General features: G+C 45.8%; 2 protein-coding genes across 3 annotated transcripts in view; one reads left to right on the top strand and one right to left on the bottom strand.

Moving 5' to 3' along the window:
* Nucleotides 1–52: 52 nt before the first annotated feature.
* LOC120951187 (conserved oligomeric Golgi complex subunit 6) lies at nucleotides 53–2,239 on the bottom strand. The gene is made up of 3 exons (XM_040369740.2): nucleotides 1,942–2,239; nucleotides 426–1,880; nucleotides 53–360 (listed from the first exon to the last, which is right to left on the bottom strand). The coding sequence occupies exons 1-3, from the start codon at nucleotides 2,131–2,133 to the stop codon at nucleotides 130–132; spliced, it is 1,878 nt and encodes a 625-aa protein (XP_040225674.2). The 5' UTR covers nucleotides 2,134–2,239; the 3' UTR covers nucleotides 53–129.
* Nucleotides 2,240–8,870: 6,631 nt separating this feature from the next.
* The window catches only part of LOC120948186 (potassium channel subfamily T member 2), a 153,832-nt gene continuing 140,042 nt past the window's right edge, over nucleotides 8,871–22,660 (top strand). Inside the window, exons 1-2 of one of the 2 annotated variants that reach the window (XM_040364271.2) lie at nucleotides 8,871–9,131; nucleotides 17,947–19,156. In XM_040364271.2, the coding sequence (XP_040220205.2) occupies nucleotides 19,029–19,156 (128 nt within the window). In that variant the 5' untranslated portion in view covers nucleotides 8,871–9,131; nucleotides 17,947–19,028. Of the gene's footprint in view, nucleotides 9,142–17,946; nucleotides 19,157–22,660 lie in introns of both variants that reach the window. The other variant, XM_040364272.2, reaches the window with a different exon arrangement.

Genomic DNA, 22,660 nt, shown 5'->3' with positions numbered 1-22,660 from the left:
GTCAAATAATTCAAATAATCAGTTTCTTTCGTTAAAATATGAACATCACCTATTAACTATCAATTATTTATTTTAAAACAATATTTTGTTAGACCATCTATCTTCTCCTACCTCCCGGAGAGAAAACACTTACCCGCAAAGAAGCTCTGCTACTTGTTCCGGCGTTTTCGAAAGAATGGTTTCCGGATTGGTGTACCCATTTTTGGGATCGTTGATGCGCTCGTAAATTTGACGATAGATTGCAATGATTACGTTGAACGATCGCTTCTGCACCGTTGCCCGATGTCCGCTGCTGAGCAGTAGATTCACCTGCGGGACTAGCAGTATTTCAGGAGTTTGGAGAAATTGTTCCAATTTAACCTGTGCGAAGTAGAAAGAATTTTAAAAACCGCTGTATAAGTATAACGATCGTTTCTCTAGCTTACAACAAAGGTCTGCAGATGTCTTTGATCGATCTGTGAAGCATTCCCCTGGAGCACGGTGTAAATGGGGCCCAGATTTAGATTCGCCACCAACGAGGAGGCCTGCTCCGAGGTCAGCGTATCGATCTGAGCGTCCGACTGAGCACGCAGCCGTTCCAGCCGTTCCTCCATGTACTCGTAAATGGAAATGACACTTTCTATCTGATACAGCGAGTTCAGCAGATACACAGCCATGTCCGTCGTGGGCAGATGGGAGGCCGACTCTTGTACCGACTGCAGCAGCGGATCAATGACGCAGCCGACAATCTTCACAATGTCCGTCTGACTGCCGGCAACCATGCTGGCAACGGAAAGGATCTCCTTCAACAGATTCAACAGTCGGCCGACGCTAGGCGATGGGACCAGATCCGTCTGCGGGGGCTCCAGTCCCAAGCGATTTTCGTTCGGACCTTGAAGCAGCTGCTTCACCTGGAATGTAAGACTGTTGAGGTACGTCGTCTCGGAGCACAGCTGCATATCGGCCATGCACTGCTCCAGCTGGCCGCCTTTCACGATGCCATTTATCATGTTCTGGTAGAACTTGATCAGATTGAAGATGGAGTACAGAATGATGGTGTCCTTCTCCGCGTTCAGGATCGTCTCCACGCGCACACGCAGCGGATGGCACACCCCATCGGACAGGTTTATCATGGCCGATTGAATCTGCTCGGAAATGTCCTCCTTGTCACAGTTCCGCACCAGCATTTGCAGGTTTTCCTTTTCCGGAGGCAATATTTGATGGATGTACGCAAACATATCGCCAATGTAGCGCTTCGGGTCGTGCGCAAGCATCTCTATCGGGCGTGGATTTCCTCCCGGGCCACCTATGGTGAGGGCATCGATGAAACTTCGCACAACCACCGAACGACGCGCGGTGGAGTACTCATCAATGACGTATTTGAATAGCACTGGTCGCTCCTGCAATCTTGCCATCGCTTCCACGATCAGTACACCCATTTCGTTGGACTCCACATTGCGGCAGTGCGATTGTGTCCATCGGTACAATCGTTCCAGTGCCGCTTCCTGGTGCAACGTCATCTCCTCCATTATATCCAGCGCTACCGTTTGATAGCCACTCTGCATCAATGTCCGACAGTCGGTATGAATGCGCTGAACTCGATCCAACACTTGGAAAAACTCGGCCGTAATCGGTGCATCCCGCTTCGCTCCGTACAGCATCTGGTGTTCGGCGACGGACAACTGGAAACGGGACAGAAACCCACTCGCAATCTTTTGCTGGATTTGCAGCTTTGCATTTTCTTCCTGCAAGGTGTTTGCCTGTTGGATGAGGTCCTTCGTTTGGGCTTCGGTGTTACGCAGCTGCGACTTCATGCTCTCGACCGATTGGCTCATCGAGTTGATGTCATCGCAGATACCGTCCAGTGCTTCCTTCACTTCCTTGAAGGCACTTAAAAAGTTCTAAAAAGCAGAACAACTTGAATTAGAATAGGAAACGCATCAAATGCACGGAACACCTTACCTGATTGATTTCCAGACTTCTCTTCTCGATTTGCGATCTCAAGTTACGACGCGATTGAAGAGTGTTTTCCTTGAAGAAGGTGGACAGATCCGAAAGTGCGTCCAGCGTTTCGCGGTCTGTTTCGATGCGTGATTCCAGCACTTTGTTCAACCGCTGTTGAATGTAGTCCTCTTTCTCGTCTACTGGCTGCATTTTGGATTAAATTGAATGCGAAACGATACTTTTGGGGAGCAGAAACGGCGATTGCCTTCGTGTCGTTCCGGCCGTGTCGTGTTTGTTTTGATGTGTTGTATGTTTTTTTTCTTCTCCTCGACCTGTCAAAACGTCGCCACCCAGGCGACAAAATGAGGAAAGCCGCAATGCGCTAACAAGGTGTGAAGGGAGGGTTGCATACATTTAGGCGCATATCGATCGGGAAACGGTTGCTCAAAAGCACATTGAAACAATCTTTATTTTCCGGTTTTTGTGGGTTTGCTCTGGCTTAAATTAATATGCACCTGTTATGGAGGCGTTTAGGGCGAAATGCGATAAGTGAGCCAACCTGCGCAAACAGTCCGGCTCCGACTGGCTGGTCACTCAGCGAGCCGAGAGGCCACTCAGCACGATCGAAAGGACGATCGTGCTCTCTTGGATTAAGGCGGCCGAGCGGGACGGTCACGCACAAAAAGGGCTTAGGATTAATAAATTATATATTACTGTTTTGTTTTTAATAAGTACAACGTCGTTTTAGCAAAGCCCCACAAATATCACAAAAGTGGCGACGAGAAAAGTTAATGTGATCGTTTCGTGTTGTAAAGTGCTGACCAAATTTTAATTCGTTTTTTGTTCGTTTTCTTCCGTGTCCCGCTCACACACATACACCCACACAATTGCGCCACCACGTCCCAAGAAGCGCAAGATGAACCCCGCTGATGCAACGATGGATTTACCGACGGAGGAGGAGCAGCGACGTGCATCCTTAGGCCGGCCGGGATTTTTCAACCCGGCGGTGATGCAGCAACCCGGAGCATCGCAGCCGCACGTTCCCTCCGTGCACGAAGTAGCGTTCCATCATCAGGTGTCCCCAAATGGGCACCTCTATCCGCCATCGCAATTGGGACCCGCATCAGCGCCGCCGGTATCAGCGCCATCGCAATTTGTGCAACCGCCATCGCAAACGGGCTCAGCTGTAGTGGATAACGCCGTACTCCTACAAACGCTGAAAATGATGCAGCAACAAATGACCCAGCAACAGCAGCTTATTAGTAAAATAATGTCCCAGCAAACAAACCAGCCCGCATTTACGCCAAATTTCAATCCAGAGCAAGCAACGGAAGCATTAGCCAATTCGATTATGGAATTTCGGTTCGATCCTGAAGCTGGCATCACCTTCAGAACATGGTTTTCCCGGTACGAGGAGCTGTTCAACGAGGATGCTTGTCGGTTAAGTGATGCAGCAAAAGTGCGACTTCTTTTAAGGAAGCTAGGTGCAGCCGAGCATGATCGGTATTTGTCGTTTATCCTGCCCCTACGTTCAAGTGAATTTTCATTCAAGGAGACGATCGCAAAGCTCGCTGTGCTGTTCGACGTGCAGGAATCCTTGATAAGCAAAAGGTACAAGTGTTTGCAGCTTACAAGGAAACCTGAAGAGGATCTGCTTACCTACGCATGTCGTGTAAATAAATCATGCGTAGAGTTCGAGCTCAGCAAGCTCGACGAGGAACAGCTAAAGTGCCTCTTATTCGTTTGTGGATTAAGAGAAGAACGAGACGTCGAAGTGCGAACCAGATTGTTGGCGAAAATCGAGGATCGAGAGCAGATTACGTTGCAGCAACTGTCAGAGGAATGTAGTCGCATTGCCGCGCTAAAAAGAGACAGCGCAATGATTCAAGAAAATGAACGGCAAGTACTCGCATTGCATAACAATAACAAAAAAGAAAAATTTAACAATCATACTAAAGCTAAAAATTCGAGTTTTCAGCACCGGCAATTCCCCAGAAGAAATAATGTCCAAAGATATGATAAGCAGCGTCCTCCCGCACGGAACACCCATCCCAGTCGACCATGCTGGCTTTGTGGCGACAGACATTGGGTGCAATATTGTGGCTATAAATCGCACAAGTGCCAAGATTGCGGACGAATAGGACATCGGGAAGGCCACTGCAATACCGCGACCCAAAAAGGAAAATTTCGTCAGAGCCCATCGGTGGAGACACGTATCGTCACGGTGAATGCATGTGCCGTCGCGGTAAACCGTAAGTACGTTAACGTACTAATAAATGGGAAAAATGCCAGGTTACAACTCGATACGGGGTCCGATATTACGATCATAAATAGATCTCTGTGGCAAAGCTTAGGCGAACCTCCTCTAAATGCATGCGAGATACGAGCAAAAACAGTTTCAGGGGCTAGCCTTCACTTAGACGGGGAATTCGAAGGAATTGTTACGGTTGGAGAGAAAACAAAAGCAGCTACCATCCGCGTAGCTTGCGTAAATCTCTTATTATTGGGTGCAGATATCATCGACGCATTTGATCTCGGATCGTTACCGATGAATGCATATTGTGGAGCTGTTTCGACAGCGACACCAATTGCAAAACAATTAGAAACCAAGTTTCCCAGTGTTTTTAGGGGATCAGGCTTATGCACCAAGGCACGTATAAAAGTGCAAGTAAAAGAGAACACCCAACCAACCTTTTGTCCAAAGCGCCCAGTCGCTTATGCTATGCAAGAAGCTGTGAATAAGGAACTAGACAGATTAGAGCAACTTGGAGTTATTACGCCGGTAGACTATTCGGAATGGGCGGCTCCAATAGTGGTTGTTAGAAAGGCAAATGGAACTATAAGAATATGTGGAGACTACTCCACCGGCCTAAATTCAGCATTACGGACGCATGAATACCCTTTACCATTACCCGAAGACATTTTTGCCAAACTTGCCGGTTGCAAATATTTTAGCACAATCGATCTATCGGATGCATTTCTTCAGGTGGAAGTAGAAGAAAAATACAGATCGTTTTTGGTAATAAATACACACCGTGGTTTGTACACATACAACCGATTACCACCAGGTATAAAGATTGCACCAGCCGCATTCCAGCAAATTATTGATACCATGCTAGCTGGATTGAATGGAGTGTGTGGTTATATGGATGATGTGATAGTAGGGGGTAAAACTGAGGTTGAACATGATGCTAATCTATACAAACTATTGCAACGGATCGAAAGCTACGGGTTTACAATACGCGCCGAGAAATGTTCTTTTAAAATGTACCAAATTCCATACCTAGGCCACATAATTGATCATCAAGGAATTAAACCAAATCCAGAAAAGATAGCGGCAATTCTCAACTTACCAGCACCAACCGATTTAAGTGGCGTAAGATCATTCTTAGGTGCCATTAATTACTATGGCAAGTTTGTGCCCAACATGCGCGAGTTAAGGTATCCTTTAGACATGCTCTTAAAAAAGGACGGAAGATTCGAGTGGACCCTTGATTGTGAAAAAGCTTTTAAAAAGTTTAAAGAAATTTTATCATCAAATTTGCTTCTCACACATTACGATCCCCGAGCCAAAATTGTTGTTTCTGCAGACGCCTCTTCTATAGGGGTCGGAGCAACCATTAGCCATGTTTTCTCTGATGGATCCGTTAAAGTAATACAGCACGCATCTAGAGCGCTAACCAAAGCAGAAACAGGTTACAGCCAAATCGATAGAGAGGGATTGGCCATAGTATACGCTGTAACCAAATTTCATAAAATGCTGTTTGGGAGACACTTTATTTTACAAACAGATCATAGACCACTGCTTAGAATATTTGGTTCAAAAAAGGGGATTCCGATCTATACAGCAAATCGTCTTCAAAGATTCGCGCTGACGCTACAGCTTTATGATTTTGAAATGGAATACATACAATCAGACAAGTTTGGAAATGCGGATGTCCTGTCTCGTCTCATACAAAATCATGCAAAGCCAGAGCCAGAATATGTGATCGCGAGCGCTAGCCTAGAAGAAGACTTGGAGGCAGTAGTTATCAATGCGATTAGTTCGTTCCCCCTCACGTTCAGAGACGTTGAGATAAAAACCCAGAGCGATCCCGTACTACGACAGGTTTACACACATATAAAAAAGGGCTGGCCAACAAACGTATCGTATGGATCAGAGCTTGCACGTTACCATGATAGAAGAGAGTCCTTGTCAGCAGTAAACAACTGTATCCTATTTGGAGAGAGGGTAGTGATCCCCAAACTGCTACAGAAACAATGCCTGAGTCAGATCCATCATGGTCATCCGGGGATTCAAAGGATGAAGGCCTTAGCTAGAAGCTACATGTACTGGCCATCTATGGATCGTGATATTACTGAATGGGTTAATTCGTGTCATGCCTGCCAGGCAGCCGCCAAATCACCTCCAAGCACCGATAAAACCAGCTGGCCAAAATCTTCAGCTCCTTGGCAACGCCTTCATATCGATTATGCTGGTCCATTAAAGGGAGAGTGGTATCTTATATTAGTGGATTCTTTTTCAAAATGGCCTGAAATAGTTCAAACTAGCAACACGTCATCAGCGGCTACAATTGCTATTCTTCGTAGTATTTTCGCACGTTTTGGTATGCCGATGACGCTAGTGTCTGATAATGGGACACAATTCTGCAGTATTGAATTTGAACGATTTTGTAAGAAAAGCGGTATTATACACGTTAGAACGGCGCCTTACCATCCACAATCAAACGGCCAGGCAGAGCGATTTGTGGACACTTTTAAGCGAGCTATGAGGAAAATCGAAGTTGATGGTTACACGGTTCGGGAGAGTTTGGACATATTCTTACAAACTTACAGGTCTACCCCAAACGCTTGTCTGGAAGGATCAAAGTCTCCCGCGGAGATCATGTTGAGTAGACGCCCAAGAATACCGCTGGATTTATTAACACCATTACAAAACCCACCACAGATAAGCCCTACTGTAGAAGAAAGAGAATTTTGCCCTAATCAAAACGTTTATGCTAAACATTATTCCCAGAATGGATGGAGATGGATAACCGGGACGGTTCTGAAGCGACAAGGTAGAGTCATGTACGTGGTCAGGACGGCTGATGGAAAGATCATTCGACGGCATATTCATCAGCTACGTCGGCGAACGCAAGAAGAATCTTCAACAGTAGTTCAGCCTCGCTTACCTCTAGATGTTTTGCTTGAAGCTTGGAATTTGGATCGCGTACAAAGTCCACCTGCACCTGCACCGTCACCACCAGCAGACTTACCGTTACCTTCAAGCATCAGCGACCACCAAACGGTACCGGTGCTTCCTCCTGCTACGTCCATACAAACATTTGGAAAAACAACAACTGCACGTCCCAGAAGGCTGTATCAGGTACAGGAACCACGACGCTCTTCTCGCAATAGAAGATTGCCCAGTCGGTTCGATGTGTACCGTCTATTTTAAGAGAGGGAGATGTTATGGAGGCGTTTAGGGCGAAATGCGATAAGTGAGCCAACCTGCGCAAACAGTCCGGCTCCGACTGGCTGGTCACTCAGCGAGCCGAGAGGCCACTCAGCACGATCGAAAGGACGATCGTGCTCTCTTGGATTAAGGCGGCCGAGCGGGACGGTCACGCACAAAAAGGGCTTAGGATTAATAAATTATATATTACTGTTTTGTTTTTAATAAGTACAACGTCGTTTTAGCAAAGCCCCACAAATATCACAAAAGCACCTGTGAAGTAGCTAGCTCGTTATGATAATATATTCCTTTTGCAATGCTTTCTATCAGAAATATCTCACTTTAGCGCTTTCAATAAATTAGCAATAATTGTAGGATTTCGATACATTTATACTTGATAACAAAGACTGAGCCTAATCGACTTGAAAGCATAGGAAAAATAGAAGGAAAATTTTTGATTAAGGATAAAAAAGGACGAAGCGCAATGCTTCTTAAAAAGGAAAAAAATGTATCAAACCAAAACAAACGTTGGGCTGACACCGTTAGCTGTTTCAAGCTCAGGGTCCGTATTTGGATTGCATGTCATGTTAAGGCAAACAAGACTCCGCAATAAACAATATATAGCTGTGCAGCATATGGTGATACTAAAATAAACTCTGCTTGCTAAAAATAGCTGTTTGCGGTGAAAGAACTTGTTGAATATTTAAACTATTGTGCTGTTTCACATATGGCACTTCGGAGTCTGGTGAAGGTAAAAGTGTGCAATTTGCATGATGAAAGGTAATAAAACAGATATCCATCTGACTAATTTCTACACATTCTATTTACGCTAATAGTATAATACATCATCATACAAAGCATAACACAGCTCATGGATCATACAAGAACATTAAACCCCAAAAGAGCTTTGGAAAGTAACAGTGGAAATTCTCCCCTTAAAACGAAAGCTCTCTAAAGTAACAGAAGTACAATAAAACAAAATCTTCAAAAAGTACGCCAGAACAACAGCACGAAAGGGACCAAACGTTCTTTGAGCGGATTCAAATAAGGGGAAAATTGTCGGAGCTTACTGAGAGCAGCAGCAGATGGGAAAAGCTTGATAAGGAGAAGCAGAGAGCTTTTCATTTCGGAGAATTTCCCCCATTTCGGCTGCAGTAGGCGGGAAATGTACTCTCAATGTCGGGTCCTCGTACGGTCCTCGGTAAACTATGGTCAAAATCCATTGTCGAATGGGAATAATCGTTGAAACTACTTTCATAGGAAACATAAACTGGTCCGTAGAAACTATCATTTTTTTATAAAGAGCACAAAAAAATAAAACAAAAATATATATTAGCCAAGTGAGTATAATAATTTAGTAACATATTTTAAACAACCTAACAATAAATGTGATTTTTTGGCGATCAATCATCTGCCAAGTGTGTAGTGTGCCGACACGCGTCCAGCACTGTAACCGCATGGAGCTTGCTCGGAAGGAAGCTTGCTCGCTCGAAGAGCAGGAGCATCAACTACAGTTCCATACTCAGTCGCGACCATACCGACGGCTGATTCGGCTGACACGGAGCATTACGAAACGTACGCTGTCTCGAACATCTGGCCGGGAAAATCGTTTTTCTCCGGCAAACTCGTCGCGAGTGTGTTGTTTTGCTCGGACCAGAACGGATTGGAGGAATTCTGCTTCGTGCGTGCTTGCGCTCGTCCGCTAAAGGTGGTGCGTGCGTGCATGCCGCGTGAGTCGAAATTGCCGCCGTTGTGCTGGCTGCTCTTGCAGGTGTGTAAAGGTGTGATCAATAATCCGTTGGGTTGGTGTACGATCGTGATGTAATAATGTGTGTTTGAGATGGAATGAATCAGCGTTTTGTTTAAAGTGTAGTGATGCAGTTCATACAGCTGTGTGACCATATTAATAAGGGTGTTCTGTGATCCACTAGGAATTAGATGTTAGAACATTCTTCCATTCTAATCCAGCAAGTGTTGGTGGTGATTAGACACTGTGGTCAGAATGGTTATGGCTGATTGGGGGTGTTTTGCACCTGCAACAGGACCACTACATTCGCTACTTACTACCCTTCACCGCGTACCCATTTTTCTAATGATAATTGCAAGCTACCACTTGCACAAACCGGTCACGAGCACTTGACCGACCGGTTGCAACACACAAGTCGCACACTCGCAACACGTGCGCCACTTTCCGTCCACCAGGGTCAGGGAGGTGATCCTCCTGACACATACACTAACACACTACGGCACACACAAACACACACACTGCGAGAAGATGCTGCGAGTGCAGTGAAGTGTCCGTAGTCATCGCAGCAAGCGAGGATATCAAGTGTAGCCAAGCGATAAGGCTTCGCAGCAAAAACGGGAAGGGCAGTGGCCGAGGGCAATTGTCACGACACTATCCTGCCGGCGGCGGCACTGCTTTTACTCTTCTTTTCTTTTTTTTTCTTCTTCCCCGTACACTTTCGTACTTTAAACGAAAAGTGTTGTTTTCCTTTCTCCCAAATGTGTTGTTTTGTAGCAGCAGGAGCAGCAGCTGCTGCTGCCTACTCCTCGCCTACTCTTATGTGTGTTGCGACAAGAGATTGTGCAAAACGTGCTTCATCAAATTGGGCCCGGTATCTGTCTCTGTGTGTGATGTGTGCGCGTGTGTGTGTGTTGGTGTTGTTCTGAGTTGAAAGGGGAAATGGACAAGTTTGATCGTATTTTTTTATTACTTTTATGTTTCGAACGTTGATAAATTTGATTGAGCATGTTACAATTCTTCATCCGATATATCCGGCCATAGAAACGGACGAAAATTGGTGTGCCAACAGACAGGTTCAATGTTCAAACGATTCTCCCCCCTGGCGTTGTGTGCTAATGAATGGAATAAGTTGCACAAATTTACAAAAAAAGGGCGAGGAAATGTGTCACCTGCACCTGAACCTGAGTGAACGAGTCAAGTGCAGTGAAAAACAAACAAAAGCGACAGCTGACATAAAGACACACACACAGAGAGACGTGCACAAACGTGTGCAGATGAAAGGAAAGCAATGAAAACATGTATGCGAAGCCTTTTTTCCCGGATCGATCAAACGGCTGACAAGACAGATGGCTGGCACGTGTTTTTAGAAAGAGAGAGAGAGATAGAAAAAAAGGAAACGATAGATAACGACCAATGCCCCAGTGCTCTAGAATGATAAACAACGCGCGTACAAACAATCTATCCTATGATCTAATAGTATAACGCGCCGATGTGTGTCGGTGTGCATGTTTGTTCTAACGCCTAGTATGGCGTTGATTAAGCTACAAAGAGCACAAACAAATAAACACCGTACAGGTGTCATGGGACAGATCGAACTGTCATCCCTTGGTCAACAGAGCGCGTCTGATCAGATTGTTTAGTACTGTACTGTAGCGCTCCATAGCTGTCTTGTGGTGGTAGTATTTTGAGGTGAAAAAGTGAGATAGTTTTGCCACCACCTGAACTTGTGTGTCCCGAGATGGTGTCCGAGATTTGGGCCCGGTGGTGTAAGTTAATGTCGAATTTCTAGCAGTTCTTGTCTTGCCGAACATCTGGCATTTGGGGTGAGTGTGAGAGAAACCACCATAACCCTGCTCGCTGTGTGTGTGTGTGTTTAAGCTACAAAGTTTACGATCTAGTTAGCACCATGCTCTGATGGTGCCGCTGGCTTTGGTTGTCATGATTTTATTAGCTCGGCTTCGTTGCATGGGCAGTTACGGACACAGTTCGGACATTCGCGCAACGGACGTTTGAAAAGAAAACAGCGGATCTGTTTTACAACATTAAACACCGCGGCACCCGCGGCCATCTGTATTGTTTTAATTGCGTAAAGAGCAGTTTATGCAATAACAAACAAAAAAAGGAAAGGATGATGTCATCGTGAACCATTTTGAGACTAATTCTATGCTGACGCAAACAAAACAGGGTTCCCAAAAAGCATAACTTTTTTTAAACAAATCCAACTCAACGATGCAGTTTATCAATTAACCTTTTTTTTCGCTATCGCCTCCGCGAAATGACCCTCCTATCTTAGGATCGTAAGGACGTAGAGGTCAGAGATTTCAGTTTTAATTATCCTTCACCGGGTGTGCTGGCTGGCTGTAACAAGAGGCGGTCGGGCGTTCTCTGTCTGATGATTGTGCTTCTTTCACCAATTACGGGACACACACACACACACACACATTTCGTCTCCTGGGAGAAGTTATCAAACAAAAAACAACCTTTGAGTGAACCTTTTAATGCCGGCACCATAAAACAAAGTTTAGCACAAAGTTCGGTTTGTCTTTGTCACTCCTTCTTCTTCTTCTTCTTTGGCTCAACAACCGATGTCGGTCAAGGCCTGCCTCTACCCACTTGTGGGCTTGGCTTTCAGTGACTAATTGATTCCCCCCATAGCAGGATAGTCAGTCCTACGTATGGCGGCACGGTCTATTTGGGGATTGAACCCATGACGGGCATTTTGTTAAATCGTACGAGTTGACGACTGTACTCACGAAACTCCTTCACATGGCGGAAATGATCCGTGATCCATCGTGAAGCACGGTGCTTTTTTGGGGGCTAATCCTTTGCTGGTAGTATCCTTTTTTGTATCGTGCAAAACGTGGGCTTCTACCATCATTAGAAGCAATTTTCATCTCATTTTCGAGTGAGGAGCCCACTTTTTTGTTTCAGGATGGAACCAATTTTGCTTCCACTCTTTGGCTTGCGTTCCCAATTTGGTTACTGTTGTGTAATGAATACGGGCATCCGTTTTTATGTGCACTTTCCGCACAAAATTTTATTACACTTTTTCCTAGTGGGGCCCTTCATTTTCATCCAAAAACTGACCGCAATTGGTGGCGATGGTCAAATATGGCGAAGGGTTTGTGGCTTATTGGGAAAGGGAAATTATTCATAAACAAACAATAAAAAAACCCATACTTTCCACACAAACTGCGCCATTATCTGTTGCGTTTTTCCGGAGCATTAGTATGTCGGCTTCGGGTGTGATCGTCATTGGCCATCAACTCTTCTACGTTCACAACTTCACAGGCCTGCTCACCCCAATGTTGAACTCCCAATCTGTATGACGCGCAGAAGAGGCAGTAGTCCATCAATCTTTTGCTTTTGCGTCCATCGGCGCTCCAAACGTCCGCAAATAGACGGCGATGATTTCCGATTCCGAAAAGCTTGCCGCATCACTCTTCCTTAAAGAATGCCACGACCATGTAAAGCACAGTTTACCCGGAGGGCATAAAAATCGAGAAGAAATCGATGAGAAACCGACGTTGTTGAACTCGGTCAATCGTTATCATTATCATCACCATCACATCACCGTGGTCGTCGTCGTCGTCTGGAACGCCTTCTTCTCCTCGATTGCTACGAAAAGGTGGTAACTTTCTCCCTAAAACGGGGAAACGGGGAAAGGTCACTCGCGTGGCAGTACAGTACGGGGGAGGAACGGGGGATGGAAGGCATAATTAATCGCCAAGCCTAGACTTTTTTTTCGCTGTGTGGGGGCGAACACACACACCAACGAACAGAACAGAAGGATGACATTTTCATCGAACGTTCGGCTACATCGATTTTTGCCTTACCTGTGTGTTTGCGGAGCCAACTTTTTCCGATATAATGAGTCCCCTTCAGCTCGGCTCAATCCGATGAAGTTCTGTTTTGGGCGAACTACAGTGCTGCGAGTTCCGTTTGTGGCCACTTGCCTCCCTTGTCAGCTGAGCTCAAATCAGTGGACATCGAAATTCATGCTTCATCGGACGTGCTTCAGCCTTCGATCAGGACGACGACGACGGCGACAACGACGACGACATCTTCGATCGTCGGCGTGACGAATTTTCCCTTCGGTAGGGACAAACTATTTTTGGAACACACTCGAGCCGGCACGAGCCACCACCACCACCTCCCATGCCCCTTTAGGCGTTCTTCCGGCTAACGCCACGCGCGTGGGAAAGGATGTTACAAAAGCGTGTTTGTGCAGCGAGCAAGTAAAAGGGCGAACACAAGCTTTTGCTTCCTCCCCTCCCTCACCCCAAAACGTAACGATCTATCCACCGGCATTTGCTACTACCAACACTACTACTACTACGAATAGTAATAATACAGCCGGTGTACCCTTGTACCACCTAAAGCAACTGTGTTCTTTGCTCCAAACACAGTCCGGGAACATTTGAAACATTTGCCTGGGAAGTAAATTTCGCTGTAGGGGAACATGGGGTGAAATGGTCAGTATGTTTTGACAGAAGCAACATGATGAGGATGTGGTATAAGCTAAGGTCGCTACAATAAACTAGCTTTACATTCATACAATTGTGCTGTATGTATACTACATCGATAAGATACTGAAAACACGTAAATTATTGAAATATTCCAGCATTTGACTAAATTGTTTAATAAAACACTTAAATACTAAACTTTAATTTCTCAACTCTACCGCGATGCAAGAGCTTAAACCAAAGCCTTAAGTTCAATGTTGTGGTCCATTTGGCCCCTTTAGTTTTGATGTGTAAGACCATTTTGCCCCTTAGGCAAGATCATTCTACCTCGCACAATACATTTTCACGACTTTTGACGTTGATTTAAAAAAATCATTTTAAACGTATATGTTTGTTATTATTGCGTAAACTTCCGATTTTTATCCATGAATAAGACGTTAAAATCGATTCAATTGCCGTCAAAATATCGGTGTAAAGTGGTGTAACCAATAAGATACACAGCAAAATCCTTAATCGGTCCATTTTGCCCCACTTTCCCTTAATGCTGCATGCAATGCGCTGTAAATCCGGCAATGTAGCTGCTGCTGCTGCTCTAGGAGGAGCTTCTTCTTCGTTCGAGATCCTGCAACACACAGTGTGTTGGATCCATCCCAAAAGCAAACTGCTAGAACAAGGGACCCTTTTTTCACCGAACCTTAGTGCCTTAAAGTGCTTATTCCGATACAGTAAACTGTAAGACTGTACAGCACCCCGATGGCCTGTGTGTGTGAGATATGTACGGAGCAAAAGTAATGCCCATTTGCTCTTTGGGTGGCAACAATTTCAAACCCGAAAACGGAGGATTCTTTTGAGGATAGATAAAAACTCTTCTCATTTTAAACTGATTTAGAAAGAAGAGAAGAAAAAAACGACCACATCCTTGCAATAAACTACCCATGCTGCGCGATAAGCGCCAAACTTTTGTGTGACTGGTCGCTGCCACACAATGGTCGTGCCAGGTTGACCCCCTTTTCAGGGGTGACCTTTTTTTGCTGTAGTTGAAATATTGTCTAAAGAACAGTTCCTAGAAAACATTTCAATTTCACTGTAATGAGATAAAAGGCGCCCAGCGGTACGGTGTTCTGTGTTAATTGAAACCAATCTCACCTGAAGGCAGGAAACACGGTGTGTACTGTACTGCCCTAAGAACGAACAACGAACAATCTTTGCCGGCCTCGGCGCGAAATGTCTTTGAATTTCCCAAATCGAACTCTCCAGCCTTTTCTCCCTCTGTTCTTTGCTGTTTGTCTAGACTTTTCCGAAAACGGCATTACTTTGAGAAGAGGTTCGTTTAGAAGGAGGTTAGATGGAGTCCGAAATGCGGCGGGATAGGCGTGGGCCTTCCGGCCATGCTTTAGAACTCCAGTGAATGATTATCTACGTAAGAGAACGTTCAACACAAAGGGTGAACCAGAACCAGAAGGTGGCCACATTTGAATGTCATTTGCAATTAAATGTCTGTTGTGTGGCGGCGCTGGTGGTTGTGCCTGCATGGTACGATTATGCAAATATTGGTGTGCTCTGTGTGCGAGTTGAAAGGGAAAGAGAGGGACCAGAATCAACTCCCACAAGAGCTCGCAGGATAAATATATGCATACTAAGGTAGGTAAACCACGCATCGGCCGGGTACTCGGGTACTCGGGCAAGGGGCATTAGAACCCATCCGGGTTTTGGGATTGGAGCATCCAGATATGCAAAGAAGCTGCAGGCGTGAGGCGCTCTCCTTTGGGTGAATAATTAAAAACACCAAGCAGGCAAGCAGGTTTGCGTAGTAGGCCCAGGTGGAATCGCGTGACATAATACGCAACCGTTGTTTGTAACCTGAGCCAGTAGTCGTCGTCGTTGGTAACCGTTAAACCGCAACACGCGGAGGAACACTTGCGTTCCTTATTAAACGTCTTGTCAGCACGGGAGGGGGATAAAAAGAAAGAACCTGATCTTCTGTACGCAGAAATCTGGCACACTCCTTGCTGGCGGTGTTGTTGAACCACCCGAGAATCAAATATTTGCCGACGAGAAATTCCTCACGTCCTGGGCGCAGCAATGTCTGGTGTAGATTTCTTCGGGAATTGCTTCGTAATTCAATGGTATGCGACGTGACTGATACCTTCCAGGACTTTAATACACAGCTATAGCTTCCCGTTGGGTGGTTCTTGCATGTTAAAGGATCTTACTCTTGATGGATGACGTTGAGCGGGCAGAAATGTCCCACCAGACGGGGGAAAAGGTGGCCCCACTTGTACTTCAGATTGCACCGGCGAAAACGATATTTACAGCCGAATTATGCGACCTGCCCAGGTAGCGCACCAGGTCCAGGTTGATTTAGGTGTCGAAATTTGAGGAGTTCATTACCATAAAATCGATGAAGCTGTTTACGTAAACAAAAAAAAAGGGAAGGGTTCTCTCTCTGCCGTCCAGAATACTGGGAACATGGGACGAGTGTACTTCATCCCGGAAAGAATGTATTAAAATAATTGATCGTTCATGCGGATGCGCCCAGGAATGTTGGCGGGTTGGCCGGATTTAGACGGTCCTACATACATACAGCACACAGTGTACGGTGACGTAGTTTTGTGTATATTCGTCATCACTATCGCTTGCGTCACAGTTAGCTTCCAGCTGTTTCTTAGAGCCTTGCGTCTTTTGCAAACGATGTGCTCAGAGCTAACGCTGTACTGTAGCCTATTGGAGGAACGCTTTAAGGTTATAAAAATAGCGTTCCTCCAGTCAGGATAATATTAAACTTCTCCTAGCAAAGAAAGAGCCATTTTTGGCTTACGTCTAGTAGCTTCGCGTGAGGTGTCGTCCATATGAACAGCTCCCCAGCCAGCCCCAGATTCCGCCCCTTGCGCTTTGTACGCGCTGTGATCACTTGCTGAGCGCGTATAGCAAGCGTCGCAACAATTCACGCACCGCCAACCACCGTCTAAGATCTCCATGGAGACCATGGATACATGTGTGTGTTTTTCTTTTTGGCGCAAAGAAAAAGAAAGGACGCGTAAATGGAAGCATCACGCCCCAAAAGGAAGCAGCACGCGTGTGCCTGTAAAATCGTTCAGTGCGCGTGGGAGCATATGTTGAGGTATGAATAAATTATGGCGAAAAATTCAATTGACACACTTGATATGCTCAATTATGCGTGGTGGCGGTTGGCGGTAGGGCAGGGAGCAGATATACATGCTCCATTTCATAGCCCCAATTGGAGAGGGGCCGTGGCAACCGGTAGGCAGATTTAGCTCGCAAGCCTCATTGATTATTCATATTTGTTTGTTAATCAATTTCCGTACCTTCGGTTTATGTTGGGGAGCGTGGGAAAACTATTGGCAAACCACATGTTGTAGCACTGGTTGTGTTGTGGTTTGGTGGAACTTGTTATTACTATGTGGTTTGTGAACGATGGCAACTTGTCAGTTACGATTGATAATGAGGATTTATGATGTATTTTGTATTTTGTTGATGTCAGACGCGTGAATCTGTGCGTGGTTGAACATTCAAAGTGATTAATTATATGCAATGTAATCCATCACAATCAAGGATCTTCTCCAACAAATGCATTTGCCAAAGATCCTAACTTCATGTCTCGATTCAATTTCGAGACATTGAACAGGGATTTAGAGTCGTTTATTGGTAACCGAGGTCACATAAATACACTTAACGGGCGAAGGGGTTATTTCCCCAGCCACAAACTACCCATCCAGAATCAGATGGCGATAAAGCTCGAGTTATAGATCCGAAGTAAAAATAATACTGTAACCACTTTCTCTCCAAACTCTCCAAATACAGTTGTTTCTCTGATTGCCGCCAGTAACAGAAATGGGGTTCCGTTTCCGAAAATCTTACTGCTTGCAAATGGCCACACCGGTTCGGGGCAAACGCCGGCTGGGCGATATTCCGGTTTGATTAATTCCGTAATCGAATTACATTAACCGTTCTGTTTTCATGTTCGCCTGCAGGCACCACGGAAAAGGTCAGAATCTTTTGGGAACAAATCATTCGAAAGCGAGGGGGCAAATCACAGCTCGAGGTAAATTCATTTCTTCGGTATACATTTGTTCTTGAGGCGATTGCAAAGAGAAGCAAAAGAAGGAATACAAGAGTCGTAATGTTATGCGAGATCGACACTGTGGCCCTTTGACTTTCAAGCGAGCATTGGGGTGTAGTGCCGAGTTTCGTTTTGGAAATAAAAATCCACAGAAAGTTGGACCAACTCCAACCAGCTCCAAGTGCACAAAACAAAGAGAAACTGTGTGTGTGCGAGAGAGAGAGTAAGAGAGAATAATTGAATGATATTGTAAGTAGCATTGAATGTGTTTATTCTTTGGATTTATTTTTAGTTATCCATCTCCGGATCTGAGCACACACAAACACCCTGGATCCCGACCAAGACCAACCCAGCGTGTGAAGGTCATTAAGACACCCGGACCGACCCCGTAGACTGTCGGCGTGTGATGGTGTGATGGTCTTACGACCTCGAAAACAAGTATTGTTACTTACACGTGCAGTGTAAGTTTTCAAATCTTTGGCGAAAATCAAACAAATCCTCAAGGAAGGTTACAACCTCCCCGGAAGTAATAGCAATATATTAAAAGTTCAGAACATCGTACGTGAAAAGTGATAAAAGAATCTTCCTCGTTTTCCGACATCAAAATCGACCTGGAAAGCTGGTGCATGTGATTGTGTCCCCGATTGTGTGTTTCACCTACGAAAATGTCCCCAGTGACCAGTGACCAGTGACCGGTGTGTGTGTGTATGTGATGCCATAATGACCGTCCATCATCGAGAACGTCACCTTGGTGCTTGGTGTGATGAGTGTGCGTTCAATCAATCGTAGTTGGCAGGGCGTTACCAAGTGTACGCAGCAGCAAAGGGCAGCAAAATGAAACGAAAGTCCAAAAACCCACCAAGAGGAAGGTGCCTGTTGTGGTGAGTGGTGTGCGTTGCGGTTGCAATCGGAAAAAGCTTCTGTGACGTGAAGTGATTTGAATTTCGAGCACCCCCTGCCCTGGGTGTGGCGTAAGTATTGCAGTGTAGAGGAGCCGTGTGATGTGTTGCAAGTTGTCTCTCCCCCACGAGGAACGCTCGAAAACATTCGGGCAGTGTAGGCGATGAAGTTAACCCTTGTGTAGATACCCCTGTTCTCCGCACGCTCTAATCAGGCAAAGGAAAGTTGAAAAATCTAATCCAACTGCAAACGCGTAGAGCGTAGTTCGGTAGAGCTTGGCGGTGTGTTTGCGGTGTTAGTGAGTCAGGTGGACCGGTCCACACCACCACCTTTTCTGACAGGCACGGGTATCACAGCACCGGTACCAAAATAGCCGACAAAGTGTGGCAACGGATTCGATCCCCCCGGCCGCGGCGGGCCGCGGGTGGATATGTGATCCCGCGGGCGGATGCGCCCCGGCCCAGTACCAGCGTCATGGAGGACACAATCATCGAGGTGGTGGACCGGGATAGCTTGCAGCAGTCGCGGATGGCGCTGCCCCCGCGCTACCGCTTCCGGGATCTGCTGCTCGGTGATTTCGCTTTCAACGACGATGGTGAAAGGTAGGTGTACGCGTTCGCATTCCTCTTCTTCCCCCTCTCACGCAGGTGCTCACAACTGACAACTACTGTGTTGCAATATACGTTACTGTCGAGTTTGCTGGAGTGGGAGAGATTTACTGCCACGGGATTGACTTGGACGTTGACGCGATACCAACGCGACAGGACGGGGACAGGCCAAAAGCATTCCCTCGTTCTGAAGCCGGGATGCTTCAAATTGGTGGCATTCGAACACAAAGCTAGTTTCGGTTGACATTGGATAAGGTTTCCTTGGCGACTTCATAAAAGAAGAAGAAGAGCTAGCACGAATTGAAATTGCATTAGCTTGCCGTGCAATCTGTGCATTGTCGTTGCTCTTCACGGTGGAATGCCACCGTACATACCGATGCAATGCAAGCACACGGACAAAGAATATAAGAACTTTTGCATAGAGATTTGTGTGGGTAGATCTTGAATGCTGCTTGCTGTGATGGATTCCCAACAATGAAAGGTACGGATGGAACGGTTCAGATAATAGAGATATGGGAAAATAACTACGATAAAACAAGCAAGCATTGCTTTACAATGAGCGGTTCTGAATTGGACGTGCGGTAAATTCTTTTCCTAGGACTAAAGTCCTCTCCTTTAAAGCGATGGAGCTTTTTGCTTGCTAACCCATCGACCGAATGCTTCCCAAAGACTCTGAGATAATTATCTGATAGGAGGGAGGACGAAACTTAACGGATTAGTTACATTCGTGGAAGACAAACCTCAACCGAATCGCTTAATTGGTGTTTTAAACGAAGTTCTGGCAAAGTTCTATTTACACAATCGGTTAACCACACTCACAATCAACCCTTCCCGTCTCAGTGCTGGACAAGTGCTGTGCTCATTGATTACATTCGAGCTCCTCCTTATCGTTGGTAACAGCATCGAGTTGCTCCAATCGTTGGCCACAACGACGACTCTACTATGGTCGTTCGATATCGATTGGTTGCATGGCCGGCGTTTCGGTGCGTTTCTATCGAAATTGGAACTATGTGGTCATCGCCATTTGGACAATAGTAGGGTTTTTGGTATTGTTCTTGGATATTATGGCCAGCATGTGAGCCCTTCCCCGGGGAACCATGGGGACTTGTTCGAAAATCCCTTAACAATGACACACACACTAACATAGACACACATGCCATGTATGTGAGTCTGACTGCATGCGATATGTAATCAACGTCGAGCAGCCGCATCTACGCGGCCAGATGGATCGATTCGAGGTTTTCGCTTTTCTGTTCGCTGCTGTTTGCGCGCGCCGTTCATACAATAGTTCACATCGTGAAGCTTTTTGGCATAGTGCCATTCTACCCAAACTAGCCTGACGATCGTTCTCTTTCACGAGCATAAACAATTCCCCTTAATTATAAACGTCCCGCTGTGCAGCTGAGGGGGGGGGGGGGGGGTCGTGTGATGCTAAATATCTTGTCCACAAATGTCCATATTTTATTTCTCACACACACATACATACACCTGGATTGGATGGTAGATGGAAATGCTCCCGCTGTGAAATACTTGCCATTAAAATGTACCATTCTGAGGCGTGCATTTATATAATTTCATTCCTCTATTTTCGAAACCCAACCCGAAGCACACCGGTTTATAATAGAAAAGCTTAATCTATTTGCGCCATCGTGGGCAAACAGACGGTTCGTGTGTGTGTGGCATTATTTGTATTCTCCCCGAGCATCCCCCGGTCCATCGAATCCCGATTGAAAATACGTCAAACACTATTATCCGACCGATTTGCTGCATCACAGTTTCCGGACGGACAGACGATGCTCACGATGAACCCCGTATTCGGATGCAAATCGGGCTCGAATGTGGTTATAATCCTTCGCTAAAGGTTCTGCCCGATGTCTGATGCTCCATAATTTAGCTATCGATTTGTGAGTTCCAATACACAGTCGTTCCGCGTTAGGGTATGGAGAAAGAGCGAGCGAGGGACTGTGTCTCCACGTTTTAGCATACATTTTTACTCGTTCGTGGAAATCGCTTCTGGACGGAATCCACTCGCCCACACACATCCGTTCTCTGGTTGTGTGTTTGTGTACTTAACGAAAGTAGTTTATTTGCATACATTTTCTTGGCAGACCTTTCGCACCGGTTCCGATGATGGTTCACCACCGGGAGTGAATGGTGAACTGAGACCTACTCATAATCCTTTTATAGTGTCCTTCCCCCCTCAGCTTTTGGGAAGGACCAAACCAAGTTGTCGTTCCAATCGATCGATTGTGAAGGAACCGAGAGTAAGTTTGGCATGTAAATTGGGTACCGTCACTGTATCCGTCGTGTAGAAGGGACGGAACAAACTTGTAACCACCCGCCCCTAAAGGAGACACACACACGCTTTTGCCCCAAAGATCATTACCCTGGACCCTGGTGGCAGAGGCAACGAATGAAGAACATCCCAACCGACATGATAATGGGAATGAAACGGTTTTTCAAACATTATGATAATGTTACGACTTTTCAACAATGTTCTTCCACAATGGTACAACAGACGCTACAGATGGGTTGGGCTGACTCGAGTCACATGGAACATGACCAAACCGCGAGAGCATGTGTATTCTTCAGCACGAGCATTCCTTTTTCTTCGTGCAGTCGTTGGAGTTCTGTGGTCGAAACATACTTTTTTGCGACAGAAAGCATTCAAAGGGTAAGAATGTAGCTGCTTTTTATGTACCCCGTGTGTCCCGTTGTCAAAGTGGGACGAAAAAGTTCAAATCAATTCCAATCTTTTTAAGCAACCAAGTCTTCTGAATTACAGCACCAAAAGCGTAGTTTCTTTATCTACGACAAAAAGGGAAATTCATTTCATTTGCTTCGGATCGTTAAATGCGATAGCGGCAAGGATATTGCAACCCGCAGCAGTGGGAATGACCGCAGACCGTGGCAAATTACTTCGCTTTCCTTTCCGCACTGGTTTCACTGGTACTGGATATTCTTTTAAGGGTTTAAGATGAAGGCCAAAATTGTGGCCAAATTAGAGCCAAGCTCTCGGGTTGGTTTCAAGTTTGCCCCGGCTTCTCCGCTTTCATTACTCCAAGGAGTTTGGTCGCCTTAGTCCCCTTCTGGGAGAGCTTCTGGTACAGTGCACACGCGCTAATGGTTCGTTGGTAGCGCACAGGAGGGAAAAAAAGGGATATTAGTTCACCAGCGAGGGATTTTCCCGAAGTGGGCAAAAATAACAACAAGAAACAGAAAAGGTGCGATAATACAAGAGTGGAAAAGGTGCATCGAAGCAATATCGTAGCTTGGGGTAAATTTAATTAACCGTTTCAATAGGACCGCTAAAGGACCGCTTCGGGCTTTTCGGGACCGGCGCTACTACTACTACGGTGCGCTGCCACGGGAAATGATTTTCCTTTTTCTTGCTTCTTGAGTTTCGTTGTAAGCTGATGCGGTGGATACGGCGATATGGTGGATTGATCGATTATCGAACTCTCCAAAGGCACAAATCGTACGATCCCTTTGGCGCCC

Source organism: Anopheles coluzzii, chromosome 2 (assembly GCF_943734685.1).
Source record: "Anopheles coluzzii chromosome 2, AcolN3, whole genome shotgun sequence".
NCBI lineage: Eukaryota > Metazoa > Arthropoda > Insecta > Diptera > Culicidae > Anopheles > Anopheles coluzzii.
Note: the sequence above shows the minus strand (reverse complement) of the source record. Positions and strands in the feature narration are given on the sequence as shown.

Bases quoted from the DNA above. Each gene is read 5' to 3' on its own strand.
- LOC120951187 (XM_040369740.2), bottom strand. From the start codon at position 2,133: ATGCAGCCAGTAGACGAGAAAGAGGACTACATTCAACAGCGGTTGAAC. The intron at 1,881-1,941 runs GTAAGGTGTTCC...TCTGCTTTTTAG, and splicing joins GAAGTCTGGAAATCAATCAG to AACTTTTTAAGTGCCTTCAA. The intron at 361-425 runs GTAAGCTAGAGA...TACTTCGCACAG, and splicing joins GACATCTGCAGACCTTTGTT to GTTAAATTGGAACAATTTCT.